The 18,325-nt window shown below is 48.6% G+C and overlaps 1 protein-coding gene across 1 annotated transcript in view; it reads left to right on the forward strand.

Annotated features, from left to right (window-relative positions):
• The window catches only part of ITGB3 (integrin subunit beta 3), a 52,311-nt gene that overhangs the window by 20,779 nt on the left and 13,207 nt on the right, over nt 1–18,325 (forward strand). The window contains exons 3-10 of the mRNA XM_069481588.1: nt 3,447–3,642; nt 4,263–4,515; nt 5,757–5,919; nt 6,560–6,721; nt 8,295–8,390; nt 8,725–8,814; nt 9,487–9,621; nt 10,806–11,235. Of these exons, the coding sequence (XP_069337689.1) occupies nt 3,447–3,642; nt 4,263–4,515; nt 5,757–5,919; nt 6,560–6,721; nt 8,295–8,390; nt 8,725–8,814; nt 9,487–9,621; nt 10,806–11,235 (1,525 nt within the window). The remainder of the gene's footprint in view (nt 1–3,446; nt 3,643–4,262; nt 4,516–5,756; nt 5,920–6,559; nt 6,722–8,294; nt 8,391–8,724; nt 8,815–9,486; nt 9,622–10,805; nt 11,236–18,325) is intronic.

Below are 18,325 nucleotides of genomic sequence, written 5' to 3' on the forward strand. Positions count from 1 at the left end.
GACCTCTGATGTTGCTGACCACAAAAGGAGGGAGGGAGAAGGTTTTTGTTTTTCAGTGTTTAATTTTTCTAAGGAAACTCATAACAAACCATAAGGCCTGTCAGCACAGAGTAGAACTTCAAACGCTCTTCTGATCAGGACTGCCACGGGAGAAACTGGGAGTCAGGAAACCCCCCTCTAAAACCCACCCTCCCTTTGCTGATGCGGCCAGAAGATGCCCGACGGCCTTGCTGTTTGCATTCGGCCTCCGGGACTCCCCGGCGCTGAGCATCTGTCTCTGTCCTGGAAAGGATCAGCTCCTCCCTGCGTCTTGGTCTATCCAATCATTGCCTTTTTTGGAAGGTTTTCTCCCTGGGGCTTTGTGGGCAGCTGCAATCAGCGATGGGGGTTGGGGGTTTTTTGAGCAAGAAAGAGGCTGCTTCCTCAGGGACAAAGAGTGGGAGAGATGGGCAGGGACAATAAGAGCAGTCTGGGCACAAAACCTGAAGTGCCCGTGAGTTCTCCCCATGGCCATTCTGTCCTCTCCAGAGCTGGGTGCCAGGGAGGAGATGCTCATCTTCCTCAAAGTGGTGGAGGGTCTGTGATGTCCCTGTTGGAGTATTTGCCACCAGGAAGGTTAAGCCTTACTCACTGGGTCCCATTGCTGAGGCCACTTCTCTGCCTGCATACCTGTGAGGCCGAGACAGGAGGAAGGAAGCTGCTTGCTTCCAGAAGCTCTTCTCGTTTTCTGGCGGGCCAGGGAGGTCCCCACGCCAGTGGTGTTGCTCCTGTTCCCGTCCACATGGGCAAGCCCTTCCGCCTATCAAAGGGGGACTGGGCCGAGGAAGGAGACAGACTTGGAGCGTTGGTAAGGGTTTTGGGCTAGAGAGGTTTTGGGTATGGATGGCTTCTTGTGGCCCAGTCCCTCCCCTGGTATTATGGCCACCAGATCACATGAGGGGTCTGGGGAAGTAGGACGTTGTCCATCCATCTCCATACCTCTCACGTCCCCATCTTTTGTTCTGTTCTCTACCTGGAACATTGTCCGCGGTGGCTCTTCCTGGGACCATCCCCTTCCACACTCCTGCTCTTAGCCTTGACTCTCGCTCGACAGAATGTAATAACGCTTATTTTATGAGGATAATTACAGTCTGACAATCTAGTTGACACTCAGTGCTGTCATTTCCTAGCTCTGCAACTTTGGGCAAGGTCCCTAACTTCTTCACGCCTCAGGGTCCTTACCTGTGAGATCGGGTTCCTCATTTGTGAAGCCGCCAAGCCTCAGGTTCCTCACTTGGGAAATAGTAATAGTTCCAGCTTACAGAACTGTCAGGAGGACAGCAGTAATCCCTGCAAAGTGCTCCTCACAGTGCCCGACATACAGTAAGTGCCCAATAAATGTTAACGCTAGTTGTTCTGGGATATTGGCGTGGGTTATCCAGCTGGCTTTTGGAAGTCGTGAGGTGGTGAGGGAAGTGGGTAGCGGTAGGTGTGAGGGGACAGCCTGAAGGCCTAGACGTTGTGAATAGGCCCAGGAAGGGGTTTTCCAGATTTCGGGCCAGTCCCCTCAGCCTGGCAAGGAGCCCTCATGTTCCTACGCCCACACAGGGCTGGCTAAATTTGCTGAGTGTCAGAGCAGGAAGGGACTGAAACCACCATGTCATCTAACCACCTTATTGAACAGGTGAGGAAAACTTGGCTCTAAGTGACTGAATTGAGGTCTCATGCCTCGTTAGTGGCAGACCTAGCTTTTTCTTGATTTCCAGTGTTCTTTCCAGTATAGTACGCCCCCTGTCAATACTCAGGCGTAAGCACACAGAGCCCCAGAGGCCTGGGGACACAAGCCAGGGTTTTTGAATAGGTGCCCAATTTGTTACTGGTCCGTGGTGAAGGAGGAAGCTGAAGTGACAGGATAGGCTCCGGTCAGGTGCCTGGCCAGCATCATGGTGTTTTCCCAAGCTTGTGCAGTTTATTCATAATTAATTTGTCCAGGAAGTATTTCTCCAGCATCTCATAAGAATCGTTAACATTTATGGAGCGCTTACTCCACGCCAGGCACTGTGCTGTGCTTTTCCTGTGCCCTGTCTTCTTTAGCCCTGTGCGGCATCCTGTGAGGGAGGGATGCCATTATTGTCATTGGTTTTAGCAATTTTTATTGTGATAAAATACATATAACAGAGAATTTGAGCATCCAAACCATTTTTTGTTTTGTTTTGTGAGACAGGGTCTTGCTCTGTTGCCCAGGCTAGAGTTTAGTGGCATCATCATAGCTCACTGCAACCTCAAACTCCTGGGCTCAAGCAATTCTCCTGCCTCAGCCTTCGAGTAGTTGGGCCTACAGGTGCATGCCACCACGCCTGGCTAATTTTTAAAACTTTTTTGTAGAGTTGAGTGTCTTGCTGTGTTGCTCAGGCTGGTCTTGAACTCCTGGCCTCAAGTGATCCTCCTGCTTCAGCCTCCCTAAGTGCTAGGATTACAGGCATAAGCCACTAACCTTTTTTAACTGTACAGTTGAGTGGTATTAAATACATTCATAATGTTGTGAAACCATCACCACCATCTATCTCCATACTCTTTTCATCCTGTAAAACTAAAGCTCTGTAGCCATTAAACAATAATTTCCCATTCCTCCCTCTCCCCAGACCCTGGCAACTACCATTCTACACTGTCTCTATGATTTTGACTACTCTAAGTACCCAGGAAGGGGCTACTATTATTTTCATGTTACGGCTGAGGAAACTGGGCTTGGAGAACTTGGGTGACTGGCCCTAGCAAGCAGTTGTAAGTGGCAGTGCTGAGATTTAGTCTTGGCCAAGCTACTGCTGTGCTCTTGGCCCTTTCTCTCTACTGCCTCCTACACTGCCTTCCCCCATCACCTTTGTGGCAAGTCCTGGGCTGGGTGGTGGGGATAGAGAGGGAACAAGACACACACAGTCCCTGCCTTCATGGATCTCAGAGCCAGGCTCTAACACTGCAGCTTCCAAACCATTTTGACCCTGACCTACAGAATCACATTGTAGGGTATATCATCATTTATTACACACGTTAGACCCCAGTCCCCAATACAAAAAAGTTGCATAAAACAACACTTAATTTTTCTATTATATGCTTATATTTTCTATTCTATTCTATTCCATTTTATTTAATAAAATGATGGTTGAGACCCATTAAATTGATTTTGGCACCCACAAATTAGTTGCATTTCACAGTTTGAAAAACTCTCGTCTCACAGGCATCTTACTGCACGGGCCCACTTCCTAGCTACCCATCCACGAACAGGCCTTTCTGATACCTCACCTTCCCCTTTCTGTACAATGGTCCTAGGGAGAACCTAGGAAGGACCACGCCAATTTATTTATGCTGGTTTAGCTGCAAAGTGCTGGGTAAACTCTAAGCCACTGGGAAGTGTCAGGGCCTGTGGGAGGCAGAGAGCCGCCATAGCTTCCCCTTGGGCTCTTGTCTTACAGGCCCTGCCTCTGGGCTCGCCCCGCTGTAACCTGAAGGAGAATCTGCTGAAGGATAACTGTGCCCCGGAGTCCATCGAGTTCCCGGTCAGTGAGGCCCAAGTACTAGAGGCCAGGCCCCTCAGCGACAAGGGCTCTGGAGACAGCTCCCAGGTTACTCAAGTCAGTCCCCAGAGGATTGCGCTCCGGCTTCGGCCAGGTAGGGATGGGACTTGTTAAGGTCCTGGGGCAGGTGGGCATAGAGCACAAGGTGGAGGTCGAAGCATGAAATCTTGGGGAAGTAGCTCAGAATGGAGGTGGGGAGGGAAGAGAAGGGTGTGGGGGGAGGTGTGGACAGGAGAATGGATGAAAATAAAAGGTGTTAGTGCTGAAATAATGAAAAAAAAAAAAAAAAAGAAAGAAAGAAAAGAAAAAGAAAAGGTGTTAAGACCCGAGTCAGAAGATCTGAGTTTGAATCTTGATTCCACCATATATTAGCTATTGGGCAAGTTACTCAACCCTTCCGGCATAGTAGCGCCTCAAAAAAATGTTTGTTTCTTCTTTCCCCTAATTCCTGTTTTACCTAGCTTATAGCTTTGTGTTGGGGCACAAATGAAATATAGGATGAAAAAGCAATTTGTAAGCTCCCTTTCCACAGAGGACGGGGGAAGGAGGGTCATGAGATTGGAAGACTGATAGGATTTCAAGGGAAGAGGAGAAGGGAGCAGGGCTTTCAAGTTTGGTTTGATCAAGCAGTTACTTAGTCTCACTGTGTCCAAATCTACTTATACAGCCTTAGAGGGAGAGGAGGAGAAAAACTAATGTCTTTCTGCCTTCTAGATGATTCGAAGAGTTTCTCCATCCAAGTACGGCAGGTGGAGGATTATCCCGTGGACATCTACTACTTGATGGACCTCTCTTACTCCATGAAGGATGACCTGTCAAGCATCCAGAACCTGGGCACCAAGCTGGCCTCCCAGATGCGCAAGCTCACTAGTAACCTGCGGATTGGCTTCGGGGCCTTTGTAGACAAGCCTGTGTCACCCTACATGTACATCTCCCCACCAGAGGCCCTCAGAAACCCCTGCTATGAGTAAGTCCCTCCTCCAGAAGGCAGGACAGCACCCCTCATTTTGCCCCAGGCAGGTCCAAGTCCTGGTTCCTATTTCTAGCTCTAGGGTAGCCTTGTTGGCTGCCTTCTGGCCAAACCATAGCTCCCCTCTCTCGGTCTCCCTGTCTGGAAAACGGGCCAGCCTTTGATCTGGAGTGTTGTGTCAATAGAGCCCAAGGCTGTGGGGAAACTAGAAAGAGAATTCATCTGCTTCTTGGTCTTGGTCACAAATAAATGGGAGGCAAGATAGAATGGGAGGGAAATGAGATCAAAAATAGAGAGAAATTTATGGATAAGTAAACAGAGAAATGATTTCAGAAGGATTGATTCCATCGTTTGTCCTTATCATCAAGGCTGTGCAACCTGCAGGGTTAATATAATAAATTACATCCTAGAAGAACACAAAAGAGTGGAAATGACATTTATTGAACCCTTTAATAGACTGTAAATTGATAACTTATACCTGTGTTTTACACTTTGGCCTACGAGTGAATGGCTTATTTATTTAATTGGTGGATGCAAATCAAGGTATTATAGTAATTTAAAATGATGGTTACTGAGTCGGACAAGATATGAATTTACTTTTTAGTTTTCAAAGTTATAAAATGTGGCTTTTAACCTTCTATCTGGGTTGTAAGTTTCCCCAGTAAAGACAAAAGCTATCAATTAAATATGTACACTATTAGTCTGGGGACAGACATGCTCCTGTTTGGCATGATCTATCAATTTATTGATGGTTCAGGGACTTTAACTTACTGATGGACTTTTCCTTTATTGTTTCTTTAGAGAAGTGTTAAGCATAAAGTGATAGCAACAACTCAAGCCTCCCTCTGGTCTAAGTACTTTGTGTGTGTTAACTCACTCAAACCTCTCAGTTACTCCTATGATAGCTGCAATCATGTTCTCGTTTTCATAGGTTAGGTTCAGAGAGGGTTGTTGAAGGTCCCATGACCAGTACAATAATGGAGGAGCTGGGGTTTGAACCCAGGCAGTCTGGTTTCACAACTCACTCTCTTATCCTCTAGGCTAGCTGGAGATGAGGTTGATGTGATGCCGCATGGAATTTGAGGGGTTGCAGTCTGAACTGTCTGGGTAATTGTGGTTCTGTGGAAATGGCCTTGGCATACCACTGTCTATATTTGTCCCCCTCTCTTTTCCTCTTGGTCTCCATGCTGCCTTTTCCATCAGAGCGTCTGCTTAAATTATCTCCCCTCCCTCCCCAGTATGAAGAACGCCTGTTTGCCCATGTTTGGATACAAACATGTGTTGACGCTAACTGACCAAGTGACCCGTTTCAATGAGGAGGTGAAGAAACAGAGTGTGTCACGGAACCGAGATGCCCCAGAGGGTGGCTTTGATGCCATCATGCAGGCTACAGTCTGTGATGTGAGTTTGGAGGGCATGGAGTGCCAGGTATGGTTGGCACAGATCAAAATGGGGAAGGAAGTGGCTCAACTCTGGGGATTTCTGGTGTGAAATAAGAGATAAGAACTAAGCAGAGCTTCGTGCAGCGTGTGAGTAATACCCAGTTGCTCTTGGTATGCAGCGCCTGCTTATATCCACTCCCTGGCCAGAGCTGACATTTCCTTGAACCGCAGTGGTCCCAGATATTCCTTGGGAAGAGCATCTTCCCACTTTCTTTGGAATTATTTCAGAGTCAAGTCTGGGTTTACTTAACCTCAGCAAAGTGGGCAGATGTTCAGATGAGATTTCTTCCAGCCCAGCCCAGTTCTGTGGATGCAGGTCAGTTGCTAGATGGGAAATGTGGTTATCACTGGAAGAGTTATATTTGGAGTTGAAGAAGGTATCATTCAGCTGCTTGAACTAACCAGCTGTGACACTGTTTTCCTAAGGCAACAGAAACCCCTGGATTGGAAAGCTCCAGCTTGGGTTCTAAGGACGAGACCGAGGCTCTTCTTCAAGCCAACTTGTCCAGTCCTTTATCCAGGGAGGCCCTTGGGTCTTTATTCTCTACCAATGACATGGCTAAAGTTGCTTTGTCTTCTCTGCCTTTTTTTCCTGACAGGAAAAGATTGGCTGGAGGAATGATGCATCCCACTTGCTGGTGTTTACCACTGATGCCAAGACTCACATAGCACTGGATGGAAGGCTGGCAGGCATTGTCCAGCCCAATGATGGGCAGTGTCACGTTGGCAGTGACAACCATTATTCTGCCTCCACTACTATGGTGAGATCTCTGGCACCCTCTATGGTCCCTATTCACTATGGCCAGTGCTGCTCTAACCCAGGCAGAATCTGTGTGTGGATATGAAAATGGCAGCCCTTCCTCTGGGCAGAGTGCAGTGCTCGGTTTCAGCCTGCCCCTGACCCCTACCAACTGGACACCCTCCTCCAGGGTACAACCTGCACAACCATTAGAGATGGCCCTGACAGTGTTGTCACTGCCTTCACTGTCACCACCAGCAGCAGCAGCAACAGCATGACATCCAGAATGGACCCAAAGGACTTCCATAGGTCCAGCTAGAAAGCACGCCTTCCTTCCTAATCTCTTAGCCCCTTCTGGGAATACCATGCCCACTTGTGGTTATTGGAAAAAGACAGAGGAAAAAGAGAGAAAGACCATCAAAGGCATGGAAAGCATGTCCTATGAGGAAAGGTTAAAGGGCTCAGAGAGTCCCTTAGCTTAGGGAAAGAAGGCTAAGGGATAACTTGGATGATGCATGAGAAGACTTCTTATAAGTTGTTTTATATGGCTGTAGAAGGTTAAATAAGACGAAAGGATTTTAAATTGAAAGCAGGAGAGATTTCTGTAGCCATAAGAGAAATGTGCTGATGCCCAGGATGCTGAAGCTCTAGGTATCTGGGGGAGATGTGAACTCTTCATCTCCTAAAGATGATACAGCAACTCCCTCATCTATGTGGCTTAAAGGGACACCTGTGTAAAGGCAGGAGCCTGAGCTGGAGGACTCATAAGCTCCCTGCAAGGTCTCAGATCCCATAGACATGTTCATGATTTGCCACTGTCCCCTGTGTCCTTGAGTTCCTTGGTGTCAGCCATATCCAAGCTGAGCACTAAGTTGAGTGCTAATCTATACAAGGCACTGGACCAGCGGCTTAGGGAGGTAAAGAGACTCTGTACAGTTCTACCCTGAGAGTTTTTGATTTAGTTGGGGAGAAAGGATATATGTATTTACTAATAACACAAGATCATGATTAATGCTAACTGGGCGGCACAGTCAACAAGGGCTTTGGGTACCCAACGGAGGAAAGGTCATCGTGAGCTGGGATGGCCTCCTGAAGAAGGCGGGGCTTGAGCTGGGTCCCAGGGAGGGAAGAGGATTACCTAAAACAAGGCCACTCCAGGTGGGAGAAAGAGAGTGGGCCACTCAGTGCTGAGTGGAAGAGGGATAGCGGTGAGTGATATTTGGAAAGAAAGGCTGAGACCCCATGGTAGGGGACCATGAGGGCCAGGCCAAGGCATTTGTCAGGAGCTCCAAAACAAGAAGGCTAACCCGGTGCCTGGCCCCTGGAAGCCGCGCCGTGGTATTCATGCACTGACTTTGAGTAGGAAGAGAGGGGCTTAGTGTTGACACCACCGGCCTGCACCTCTCCATCTCTCCCTGGAGTTCACAGCTACGTCTGTGCCGCTACTTACCCTTCTTGCCTCACTTTCACGGTGGGGTGGAAGGGTTTAAGGACCACCACTGTCTGGGCTGCAGCCCAAATCAGCCGAGTTCTAAGGTTCAGAGTCTAGGGCCATATGTGAGACTTCAATAACTCTATACCCTTCATTTTTCCAGGATTATCCCTCTTTGGGGCTGATGACTGAGAAGCTGTCCCAGAAAAACATCAATTTGATCTTTGCAGTGACTGAAAATGTAGTCAACCTCTATCAGGTGACTGTGTCTTCGGGCTTCCTGGAGTAGGCCCTGTGATGGAGCACCTGCCCCAGGGAGCCAGCATTGGCCGTGGTCCCCAGCCAGGACAGACCCTCCTCTGGCCCACTCCCCAGGAGCTAGATCCCTCTCTGGGTCTTTCTCCTCCAACCTCAAACTTACTAGGAAGAGTGTGCAGTGGTGGAGGGGAGGTAATTCAGAGGCGTGAGGGGTATGAGAGGTTTCCTGTACCTTTGCTCAGGGCTAAAAGCCTGCTAGATATATTCCTGGCAGTGACAAGTGAAATATCCCACTTTCCTTCAGTGAGCCCTGGAATCTTTGTCTTCCTTTCTAGAACTACAGTGAGCTCATCCCAGGGACCACAGTGGGGGTTCTCTCCACCGATTCCAGCAACGTCCTCCAGCTCATTGTTGATGCTTATGGGGTAAGTGTCTTGCACGGAACGGGCCTGCTGGGAGTTCATCTCACCTAGTGTACGCAGCAGGGCTCAGATGTGGGCGTCCTCGCTGCCAGTCTACCACGCTTAGTGCTTTCCTCCCATGCTCCCAGGGGCCAGGCAATGGCCAGCCCTGGGAGGGACACAACCTTCTGGGAAATGGTGCAGAAAGGACTGCCAGAGAGTAGCAGGGGCAATGAATGGAGAGCTTAGAAGAGGGGGGTGGGGATGGTGATCGATGGAGAAGGAGCAGGGCCTTGAAATTGTAGGGGGCAAAGTGAAGGAGAGCTGGGCTCCAACAGCAGAGAAACGAGGGAGCTGAGCAGCGAGGAAGGTGAGGATGACTACAAATTAGGTGGAAAGTGCTGCTATCCACGGTGACCAGTATGGGCACTCCCACTGCACACCCTGAGGCCTGCAGGAGGGTGTAGCTGGTAGATTTTACCCAGACTCACCTAGACACAAGTGGGGACAGAAAGAGGGAGCTGATTCCTGGGCAGAAAACAGGCTCCTAGGGGTGCTCTGGCAGCTTCCAGGCAAACCTCAGCATCCGGCACTGCCAGGGTGAGTCTGGGGCTACCCGGTAGATTTTGCTTGGGATGGAATTGGCTCTTGCTATTTAGCTCATTTCCTTACTTTCTTTTGCCATTTTCTGCTCAGAAAATCCGCTCTAAAGTAGAGCTGGAAGTGCGTGACCTCCCTGAGGAGTTGTCTCTGTCCTTCAACGCCACCTGCCTCAACAACGAGGTCATCCCAGGCCTCAAGTCCTGTGTGGGACTCAAGATTGGAGACACGGTGAGGTGGGCTGGGCAGGGGCCGAAGCTGCAGCTCCACCCCTGGCCTGTGCCCTGGAGCATCTGTGGGCACCTCACCCCATTCCTTCCTTGTACCTTCCTTCTGAAGTTCATTACAAGTTAGGTGTAATGGAGCTGCTGATCTTTTTCTCTGAGGCTTGTCACCTAAGCCATTTCTATATGTTAAGTGAACTTCACTATCAGGATTTTTAAAAACTTGCATTTTGGTTACCCCTGTTTTTGTATGCACAGTTGATTGCAAATGAAAATATATCTTACCTTCAGCCCTTCCCCAGTTTCCAGCCTCCCCAAGGTAATGCTTTTCTTTTCACCACAATATAAAATGCCAGTATTATCTATAAATATTTATTGAGCACTGATGATGCTCCATAAATGTGCCAGGCATTGTTCTAGCTGCTGAAGATTCAACAGCAAATGGAACAGGCAAAAATACCTGCCCTCATGGAATTTAAGAATGCAAATGTTCCTCTTGCCCCTCCAGTCCCTCCATGGGTTTCCTTATTGGTTGGTTCTTCTCTGCTTCTGCCTAAGGGGAGATGGGCTGACAGAGGTCCAGGGAGGAAGGAAGCAAAATCGATTTTTTGATCCATTGATCCTTTCTATTGACCTGTCTATCGATCTACTTATCTTCTAGGCACATGTGCACACACTCCATATAAGAAATATTGGCCTGAAACATGCTTGATTGCATGAGTAATGAAATGTTATGTGGAAGTTGAACAATAGATCCTGAGCTTATGGTTGACCACCACATGGCATCATGTGGTGCAACATAGTGTGTTGTATTAACACATCTTGCTGATGTTATGTAATCAGTCCAGCCAGCTTAGTTGGCCAGAGCAGAGTGTTGACAATATCACAGGTTATGTTCAGCTTGAGCTGGTTTATTTTACATGTGGAATAAAAAACAACCTTCTACTTCTTGACTGTAAGCCATGTCTCTGTATCCAGCTAGGTAAGTCACAGAGGCACAACTATCCCAGTGTTCTTGACTTTGCTTTGTAGACCTTGCTAGTGGGAAGGCCAAGGAACTCCAGATTGAAGGACGATGAGACACCCAGTTTGGGTATTTCTTGGCAGGGCAGGGAATGACTTTTCTTTCTCCAGTGCTGGAGTGTTAACTGGGTCCAGCTGTGTCTGAATGTGATCTTGCTTTCCATCCAGGTGAGCTTCAGCATTGAGGCCAAGGTACGCGGCTGCCCCAAGGAGAAGGAGAAGTCCTTCACCATCAAGCCTGTGGGCTTCAAGGACAGCCTCACCATCCAGGTCACCTTCGACTGCGACTGTGCCTGCCAGGCCCAGGCTGAGCCTCACAGCCGCCGCTGCAACAATGGCAATGGGACCTTTGAGTGTGGGGTGTGCCGCTGCGGGCCTGGCTGGCTGGGGTCCCAGTGCGAGTGCTCAGAGGAGGACTACCGCCCCTCCCAGCAGGATGAGTGCAGCCCCCGGGTGGGCCAGCCCATCTGCAGCCAGCGGGGCGAGTGCCTCTGTGGTCAGTGTGTCTGCCACAGCAGTGACTTTGGCAAGATCACCGGCAAGTACTGCGAATGTGATGACTTCTCCTGTGTCCGCTACAAGGGGGAGATGTGCTCAGGTGAGTGAACTTCAGGCCCCTCTATCTGGGAACCCACATACCCTCACACAGCTGCAGCCTCTGGAAACACAGGTGAGGGCTGGAGGTGGGCAAAGGCAGGCGGAGCTGTAAGTCAATGATTCCTCCTCTTTTTGAGTATAAGGACCAACCCCCTTTTCAGGTTAAAAAAATTACTAGTAAATGGCAATTAAATCTTTAGTATTTACAGACTTAGAAAATATAGGATGTCAGAATATATAATAAAGTTGGTATTCATTTTACATGAATTTATCTTTTTATCCCAAGAGGCTTGGAAAATAGCAGTGTACATGCAAGACATTGAAGCACCCTTAATGAACATAGAATATGTTCTTTTTTTTTTTTTTTTTGAGACAGAGTCTCACTCTGTTGCCCAGGCTAGAGTGAGTGCCGTGGCGTCAGCCTAGCTCACAGCAACCTCAAACTCCTGAGCTCAAGCGATCCTCCTGTCTCAGCCTCCCAAGTAGCTGGGACTACAGGCATGCACCACCATGCCCGGCTAATTTTTTCTATATATATTTTTAGCTGTCCATATAATTTCTTTCTATTTTTAGTAGAGATGGGGTCTCGCTCTTGCTCAGGCTGGTCTCGAACTCCCGAGCTCAAACGATCCGCCCACCTCGGCCTCCCAGAGTGCTAGGATTACAGGCGTGAGCCACCGCGCCCGGCCAGAATATGTTCTTAATATACTTAGAACAATGTCCAGAAAATGGTATGATGCTCTTATTAAATGTTAGCACTATTTTGTTATCACTGTTACTGCTATTGGTACTGTTATTACTTTTGGGGTTCTAGATCTGTGCTGTCCAATATGGTAGCCATTAGCCACGTGTGGCTATTTAATCAAAATCAAAAAAATAAAAAGTTCAGTTCTTCAGTCGATCAGCAGCCACATGTGGCTAGGGGCTGCCATATTGGATAGCACAGATCTAGAACATTGCAACATGACAGAAAGTTCTATTGGGTAGTGCTGCCACAGAGAGTCCCTGCCTACAGACTGGGGATTATGATTTTGAGTCCTTCTACCTTCAGGGTGCTGAGTTTCCTTCTCATTACAAAATGCAGTAAAATCTCAAGGCCCACTGATAATCTCAAACTGGTGTCTCCCTGCCCCCAAAACCATTCCTGGGGCACCTCCTCAGCTAGAAGTCGAACTAATGCTAATGTTAATGTAGTCTTTATCTGCAGACATGCTGCCCATGGTCTTGCATGGCAAATAGGCAGTCTGAGGTGTTCCTGGGGCGCTAGGGATAGGTTTTGCTGAGCCACAATTGCTGTGGCTTAATCCCTCTTGCGACAGACAGGTTGCAGACACTTGCAAGGTTGCTGGGACTGGGTTATGGCTGTATTGTGTGGCCAGTTAAATGGAGAGATTATAATTGTTTTCTGTTATGATCCATGATGCAGATTGGCTACATGTGCCTTGTGGTTCTAACAAGCTCAGCAGATGTTCACTTTAATACTGACATTAGCCTTCTAAAAAGCTCATTTGAAAGATAAACCTGTGTCATTCTAAAGCCTGCCCAAGTAACATAAAAATGACTCCTTTTTATTATCTACACCACTGTTTCCTTTACTCATGCTTGACAAAATTTTCGAGAGAGTTTGGAGGACAGTGGTAGAGAGATTAGGGGAGAGAGAGAGATCAGGTCCACACAGAAGAACACACCCAAAGAAAGAGCAGCAGTTTGAATTACGGGGTGAGGCAGGAACTTCAATTCATTTTCATATTTGACAGTATTTACATCTAATTCAGAGTACCAAAGGAAATGGGTAGGTTTAACGTGGAGACCCAGAGGAGGGGTGGGACTGAGGGGAGCGGGTTGCCCTAGGAGGGCCGCAGATGGCCTGCCCCTCCGACTGTTCCTGGTCCGCAGTGCGGCAGTGTGGGAGGACCCAGCCGCAGTGTGTTTCCTTTGGCTGCCGGCCCCACTGAAGCCACAAAACAAAGCTGACAGGTCAGTAGCCCCGGTTCCTGCCTCCCATACGTGCAAGAACAACTCGTCCTCGATGCTAATCTGTGAGGGAACCGCGGGCAGCCGCTGCCGCCGCAGCCTCCCTCCACCACCTCTTGCCAGGCTGGCAGGTGCCCGGCTGGCCTCGGTCTGGACTCTTGGTGCCGTCATCACATGCTCCAGAGGCAGGTACTCAGGGACACACGCTCCTTGAGCACCTGCTCTGTGCCAGCATTTGGTCCCTATGAGTAAACAGGGGTCATGTGTGATTTCTGACCTCTCAGAGCTTGTAGCCCAGGTCCCCATTGTCCCTCAGCAGAGCTGCTGGCCCTGTGGTCTGTCCGTTGCCACCCTTGGCCTCTAAGCATGGTGGCAGGTTCCTTGGCTGCCCCCTTGTCCCCTCCCTACTTTAGGCATGGTCTCCATGGTTGCACGTCATCAGCAACTGCCTCAAACATCAGGCAGCGCATCCTTGTCCTCAAAGGCTTTTTTCCTCCTGCCACACCCATGGACAGAGACTGACCAGGCACCTTCTGCGAGCCAGTTCTGTGTTGTAGTGGGACAGGGGGACATGGAGAAGACAGTTTCCTCTTTCATTAACTTACCTATGGATAATTCATGGGCAGAACCTGACCGATCTCAGAGCCCAGAGGTGAGGGGTCCTCAGGGAGTGTCACAGGAGTCCACTGGAGAGAGACTCATGGACAACGGAGGCCCAGGAGGCTTCATGGAGGAGGTGGGATGTCTCATGGGTCTCAAAGGAAGGGCTGGTCATACAGGAGAGGGGTGGAGCTGTGCATCGGCCTGGAAGGGCCAGCTGTGTGGGGACAGCAGTCAGCCCAGAACGTCTAGCTGTCTGGGGAGAGGGATCAATCGCTCACGTTCCCTCTGGCCTGAAATCTCTGCTCCTCCGTCCCTCCCTTCTCTTCCACTCTTTCTCTTCACTCCTCACCCCTCTCCTCTGACTTTCCTATAAACCCAGGCTCAGCCTCCCTCTTGCTGGAGGGGTGCCATTTCTGTGACATTACCACACTGTGGCTTCCTTTTAAGGGCTGACCCTGCCAGGGCTTGGGGTCAGCCTGCTGGCTCTGGCCTGCCACTTCCACTCCCAACCTCACTCCCTGACTGGCCCATCTTGTCAAAGATCACGTTGTTTAGCCTCACAAAGGAAACGCTGTGGCACAAGGGTTTCTGAGGAGGCTGAGGCCTCTGAGTGCTGCCAGGCCTGTGTGGTGTCCCTCTTTCCCCATCCAGGAGCCGCGGTCAAACGCAGGATGTAGTGGGTGCCGTGGGGCCGGGCTCCGCTGCTGGCACACCCCTCCCCCAGCCGCTGTGAGGGTTGGCTGATGACAGCTCACGGCTGCCCCTTCTCTGGAGGACTGCCCTCGGCTGATGGGCCGAGATGTTGGCCAATGACTGAGGGACAAGGGGTTACACAAGGCCAGTCCCTTTGCCCCAGGGTGGGCCTAGCCCTGTGGTGCCGTTCATGCTCCTGAGCCCATGTGGGATCAGGCTGAAGGTGTCACTGGCTGAGACCACATTCCTGCCAGCTTTGAGTCTCGCCCTATCCTGCTCCCTCCTTCCTCTCTACTTCCCCCGTGAGTCACCTGAACAATAGTCCTCACCACAAGCTGTACTTTCAGGGACCCCAACCTCAGGACACAGCGCCCGTCTGCTCTCCCTACCAGCATGGCATCCCTGCTCTCCAGATGTGCTCAGCAGCTGGAGTTATGTTCCCCATCCTTCCCAGGAAACAGACATTTCTTTCCAAGGCAGTGAAGGTGTGTCTGAGTCTTGAATGCTGGCATGGTTACTAGAGGATGGCACTGGGGACATAGCAGAGGTCCCCACAGAGGCCGTGAGACACAGGGCAGGCCACCATCCAGCTCCTCTTTCAGCCTGGCCAGGTGCTACCCGCCCCTCTGCCTCCTAGGGGCCCATCTACTCACAGTGACATGGTTTCCAGACAATTCAGGGTACTTCCTCTTTACTCTCTGCCTTTCCTCTGATTAACAATCAGATTTTTATTACTCATCCACTTCTTCCTGATTCAGAATCCTGGAGAATGAGTCACCTTTCTGCAGGGTTTAGGAGTCAACTTTTAAAGCCTTATGAAATGAATATTAGGGGACTCCAGCATTGGGAGTTCATGCCTGCCTTTAAGCAGACTGACCCTCCACCCCGTCTCCTCCCAGGCCTACACTGATAATAGAGTGAATAGGTCTTTCCGCTAGGGCTGATGGCTCATTGTGATACTGTAATAGTATAACACAGAGTGCACATTGGTGAATGTGTGTGCGTTTTCTGGGAATTTAACTAGGTTGTAAACTCCACCATAGTAGGAACCTTGTCTGTCTTGTTCACTGCTGAATCTCTAGTGCCCAGCATGGGGTATGAGCTCAATAAATATTTATCGAATGAATGGATAAGTGAATAAACATTAATTCTATGTCTGCTCTTTAGCAGATTTCATGCTGGTCACTGTTGATGAAAAAAAATTTTTTTTTTAAGACAGAGTCTTGTTCTATTGCCTGAGCTAGAGTGCAGTGGCATCATCATAGCTCACTGCAACCTCAAACTCCTGGGTTCAAGTGATCCTTCTGCCTCAGCCTCCCAAGTAGCTAGGAGTATGGGCATGTGCCACCATGCCTAGCTAATTTTTAAATTTTTTTATAGAGATGGGGTCTTGCTATGTTGCTCTGGCTGATCTCGAACTCCTGGCCTCAAGTGATCTTCCCGCCTCGGCCTCCCAAAATGCTAGGATTATAGGACTGAGTGTTCACACTCAGCCTAATGGAAAAATTAATGTGACATGTTCTCTCCCATCAAGCAGCTTACAATCTAGAAAAAGAAATAGGCAAGCAAATGACCATAAAATAAGGGTAGAAAGAGAGGTAGAATCAAGTCCTGGAGAACACGTGAACAAATAGTTGATTCTGCCGAGGAATATCAGTAAAAATTATAGCAAGGAAGGAACATTTGATTTAGGCTTTAAAGAGTGAATAGGAGTTTGGTAGCAGTCATAGAATAAAAAGGCATTTTGCATAGAGGGAACAGCATGAACAGAAACAAGAATATAAGGATAGTTCAGAAGATGGTGAATCATTCGGTGTGGTAGCTAATGTGTGGCAATGCGAAGTGAGTGATGAGATGTAAAGCTGGAAGGAGACTGAGCCCCTTGTAAAGGGCTCAAAGCTTTGCTGAAGACTTAGACTTAATTCTTTAGGCACTATGGAGTCTCTGTAGGTTTTTAGGCAGGTAAGTGGCATGGTCAAGTTGATTGGTGTTCTAAAACAGTGGTTCTCAACTGGGAGGAAGGAGTTATTTTGTCTTCCAGGGGACATTTGGCAATATCTGGTGACATTTTTGATTGTTACAACTAGAAAGGTGCTACAGATATCTAGTGGGTGGAGCCCAAGGATGCTGCTAAACATTCTATGATGTACAAGCCCCCACAACAAAGAATTATCTGGCCCAAAATATCAAAAAGTACCAAGTTTGAGAAACCATGCTTTAAAAAGAGAATCCTGGCTGCAGAGGGATTGACAATAAACCGGAGAACAGAGAAGACTTAGTTGTCTGGGGACAGGACCAGGTTGGGGGCAGGGGATGGAAATGTCTACAATGAGGCCCAGAAACTCAGCAGTCAGGAACTCCCTTTCTGTTCCCTCCACTGGATTAGTTCAGTATATTTGAATTCCTAAAATGTTCTTGAAATTTCTCATTGGTGTCAAGCTTAGTTACTGGACTTTCTGTGACTCCCTTGTTCCTACTTTAATCCTCCTTCTTCCATGGGTCTGGCTTTATCTTCTACTGGCTAAGCTTGATTTCTCTGTAAGTTACAGAAATGTTCTGGAAAGACCATATTAGTATAAATAGGAAAAAGCATTGTTTACAATACTGCATAGAGGGTAAGCAACTGGGATCTGAAGTCACAGGGACTTTAGTTTGAGCCCTGACCCTGCCGTTTATAAACTGTGTGGCCTTGGGAAAATTACTTAACCTCTCTGACCTCGCAGGGATTATTATAAGAAATGAACAGAATAACATACAACCTGGCACAGTGCTTGGCATGTATTAAATTCTCAACAACTGTTCGTGGCCATTATTATCATGGTTGTGGTTATTGTTGGCATCCCCTTCCACGGGGAATATTTACCTCCTTGGTTGGTTTGCAAAACAGATGCAGTTCTGTTCTCTAAATGCTTTCCAAGGCTGTTCCACTACACTCCTAGGGTCACATAGGATATAATGAGGCTGGATTGAGAAGAGAACCAGCACAAGAAAAACAGGTTGTGTTGGCGAGGCTGGAGACAGTTGAACTATGTCTGTAACTTAAAAAAAAATGATTAGTTAATTTTTCAATGTTTAGTTGTGGTAAATGTTCCTGAAACTTTTGAGTGCAGAGGCAGGACAGAGGATGAGCCGACAGAGGCCACTGGGCTACGTGAGGTCCTTGCTAGCTATGGTCTCTACTGCCATTCACCTTAGAAATCTCTCTTTTTTTGTTGTTTTTTCATTTAGCTTCTCTTATTTTCTGACTTCTTTTTTCTGTAGCATTCATGGGATTTATTTAACCATACTGGCCCTCAGCAACCTGTGAGGTAGGATATATTTGCTCTCTGTGCTTACGTACTTGGGTCCACTGGCTGACTCCATGGGCTCTCTGTGCCGTCCCTCTGCCCCTTGGGTGCCCCGCCCACCTACCCATGCATTCAGGGCGCTCTGTGTGCACCTCCCCTTCTCAGGTGTTTGGAATAACCTTGTGTTCTGGATCTCTCCATTCCTCCCTTCTCCCTGAATTACAATTTGCCCATCTTGCGTATATTCCCTCAGAGCTCTGCTTCTCACCTTGCAAGGTGACACCTTTGCTGGTTTGAGAAACGGAATAATGGAAATTAGTGGCTGACTTGTTAGTGAGAGGGGACCACATTGTCCAAACTGGAGCCTATGTTCTTGTCTAACCCAGTCGGGTGGTGACAATGGCAACAATGGTAGGCCTCTCAGGTCAGGTATGAGAGAGGAACAGCCCTGTATCAGGTCAAAAGGAGAGAGTTTTGGGGCCTGACGGGGCTTTTGCCATCATCAGGTCACACCATCAAGGCACTGAGGGCCCT

Source organism: Eulemur rufifrons, chromosome 9 (assembly GCF_041146395.1).
Source record: "Eulemur rufifrons isolate Redbay chromosome 9, OSU_ERuf_1, whole genome shotgun sequence".
In the NCBI taxonomy this organism is placed as follows: domain Eukaryota; kingdom Metazoa; phylum Chordata; class Mammalia; order Primates; family Lemuridae; genus Eulemur; species Eulemur rufifrons.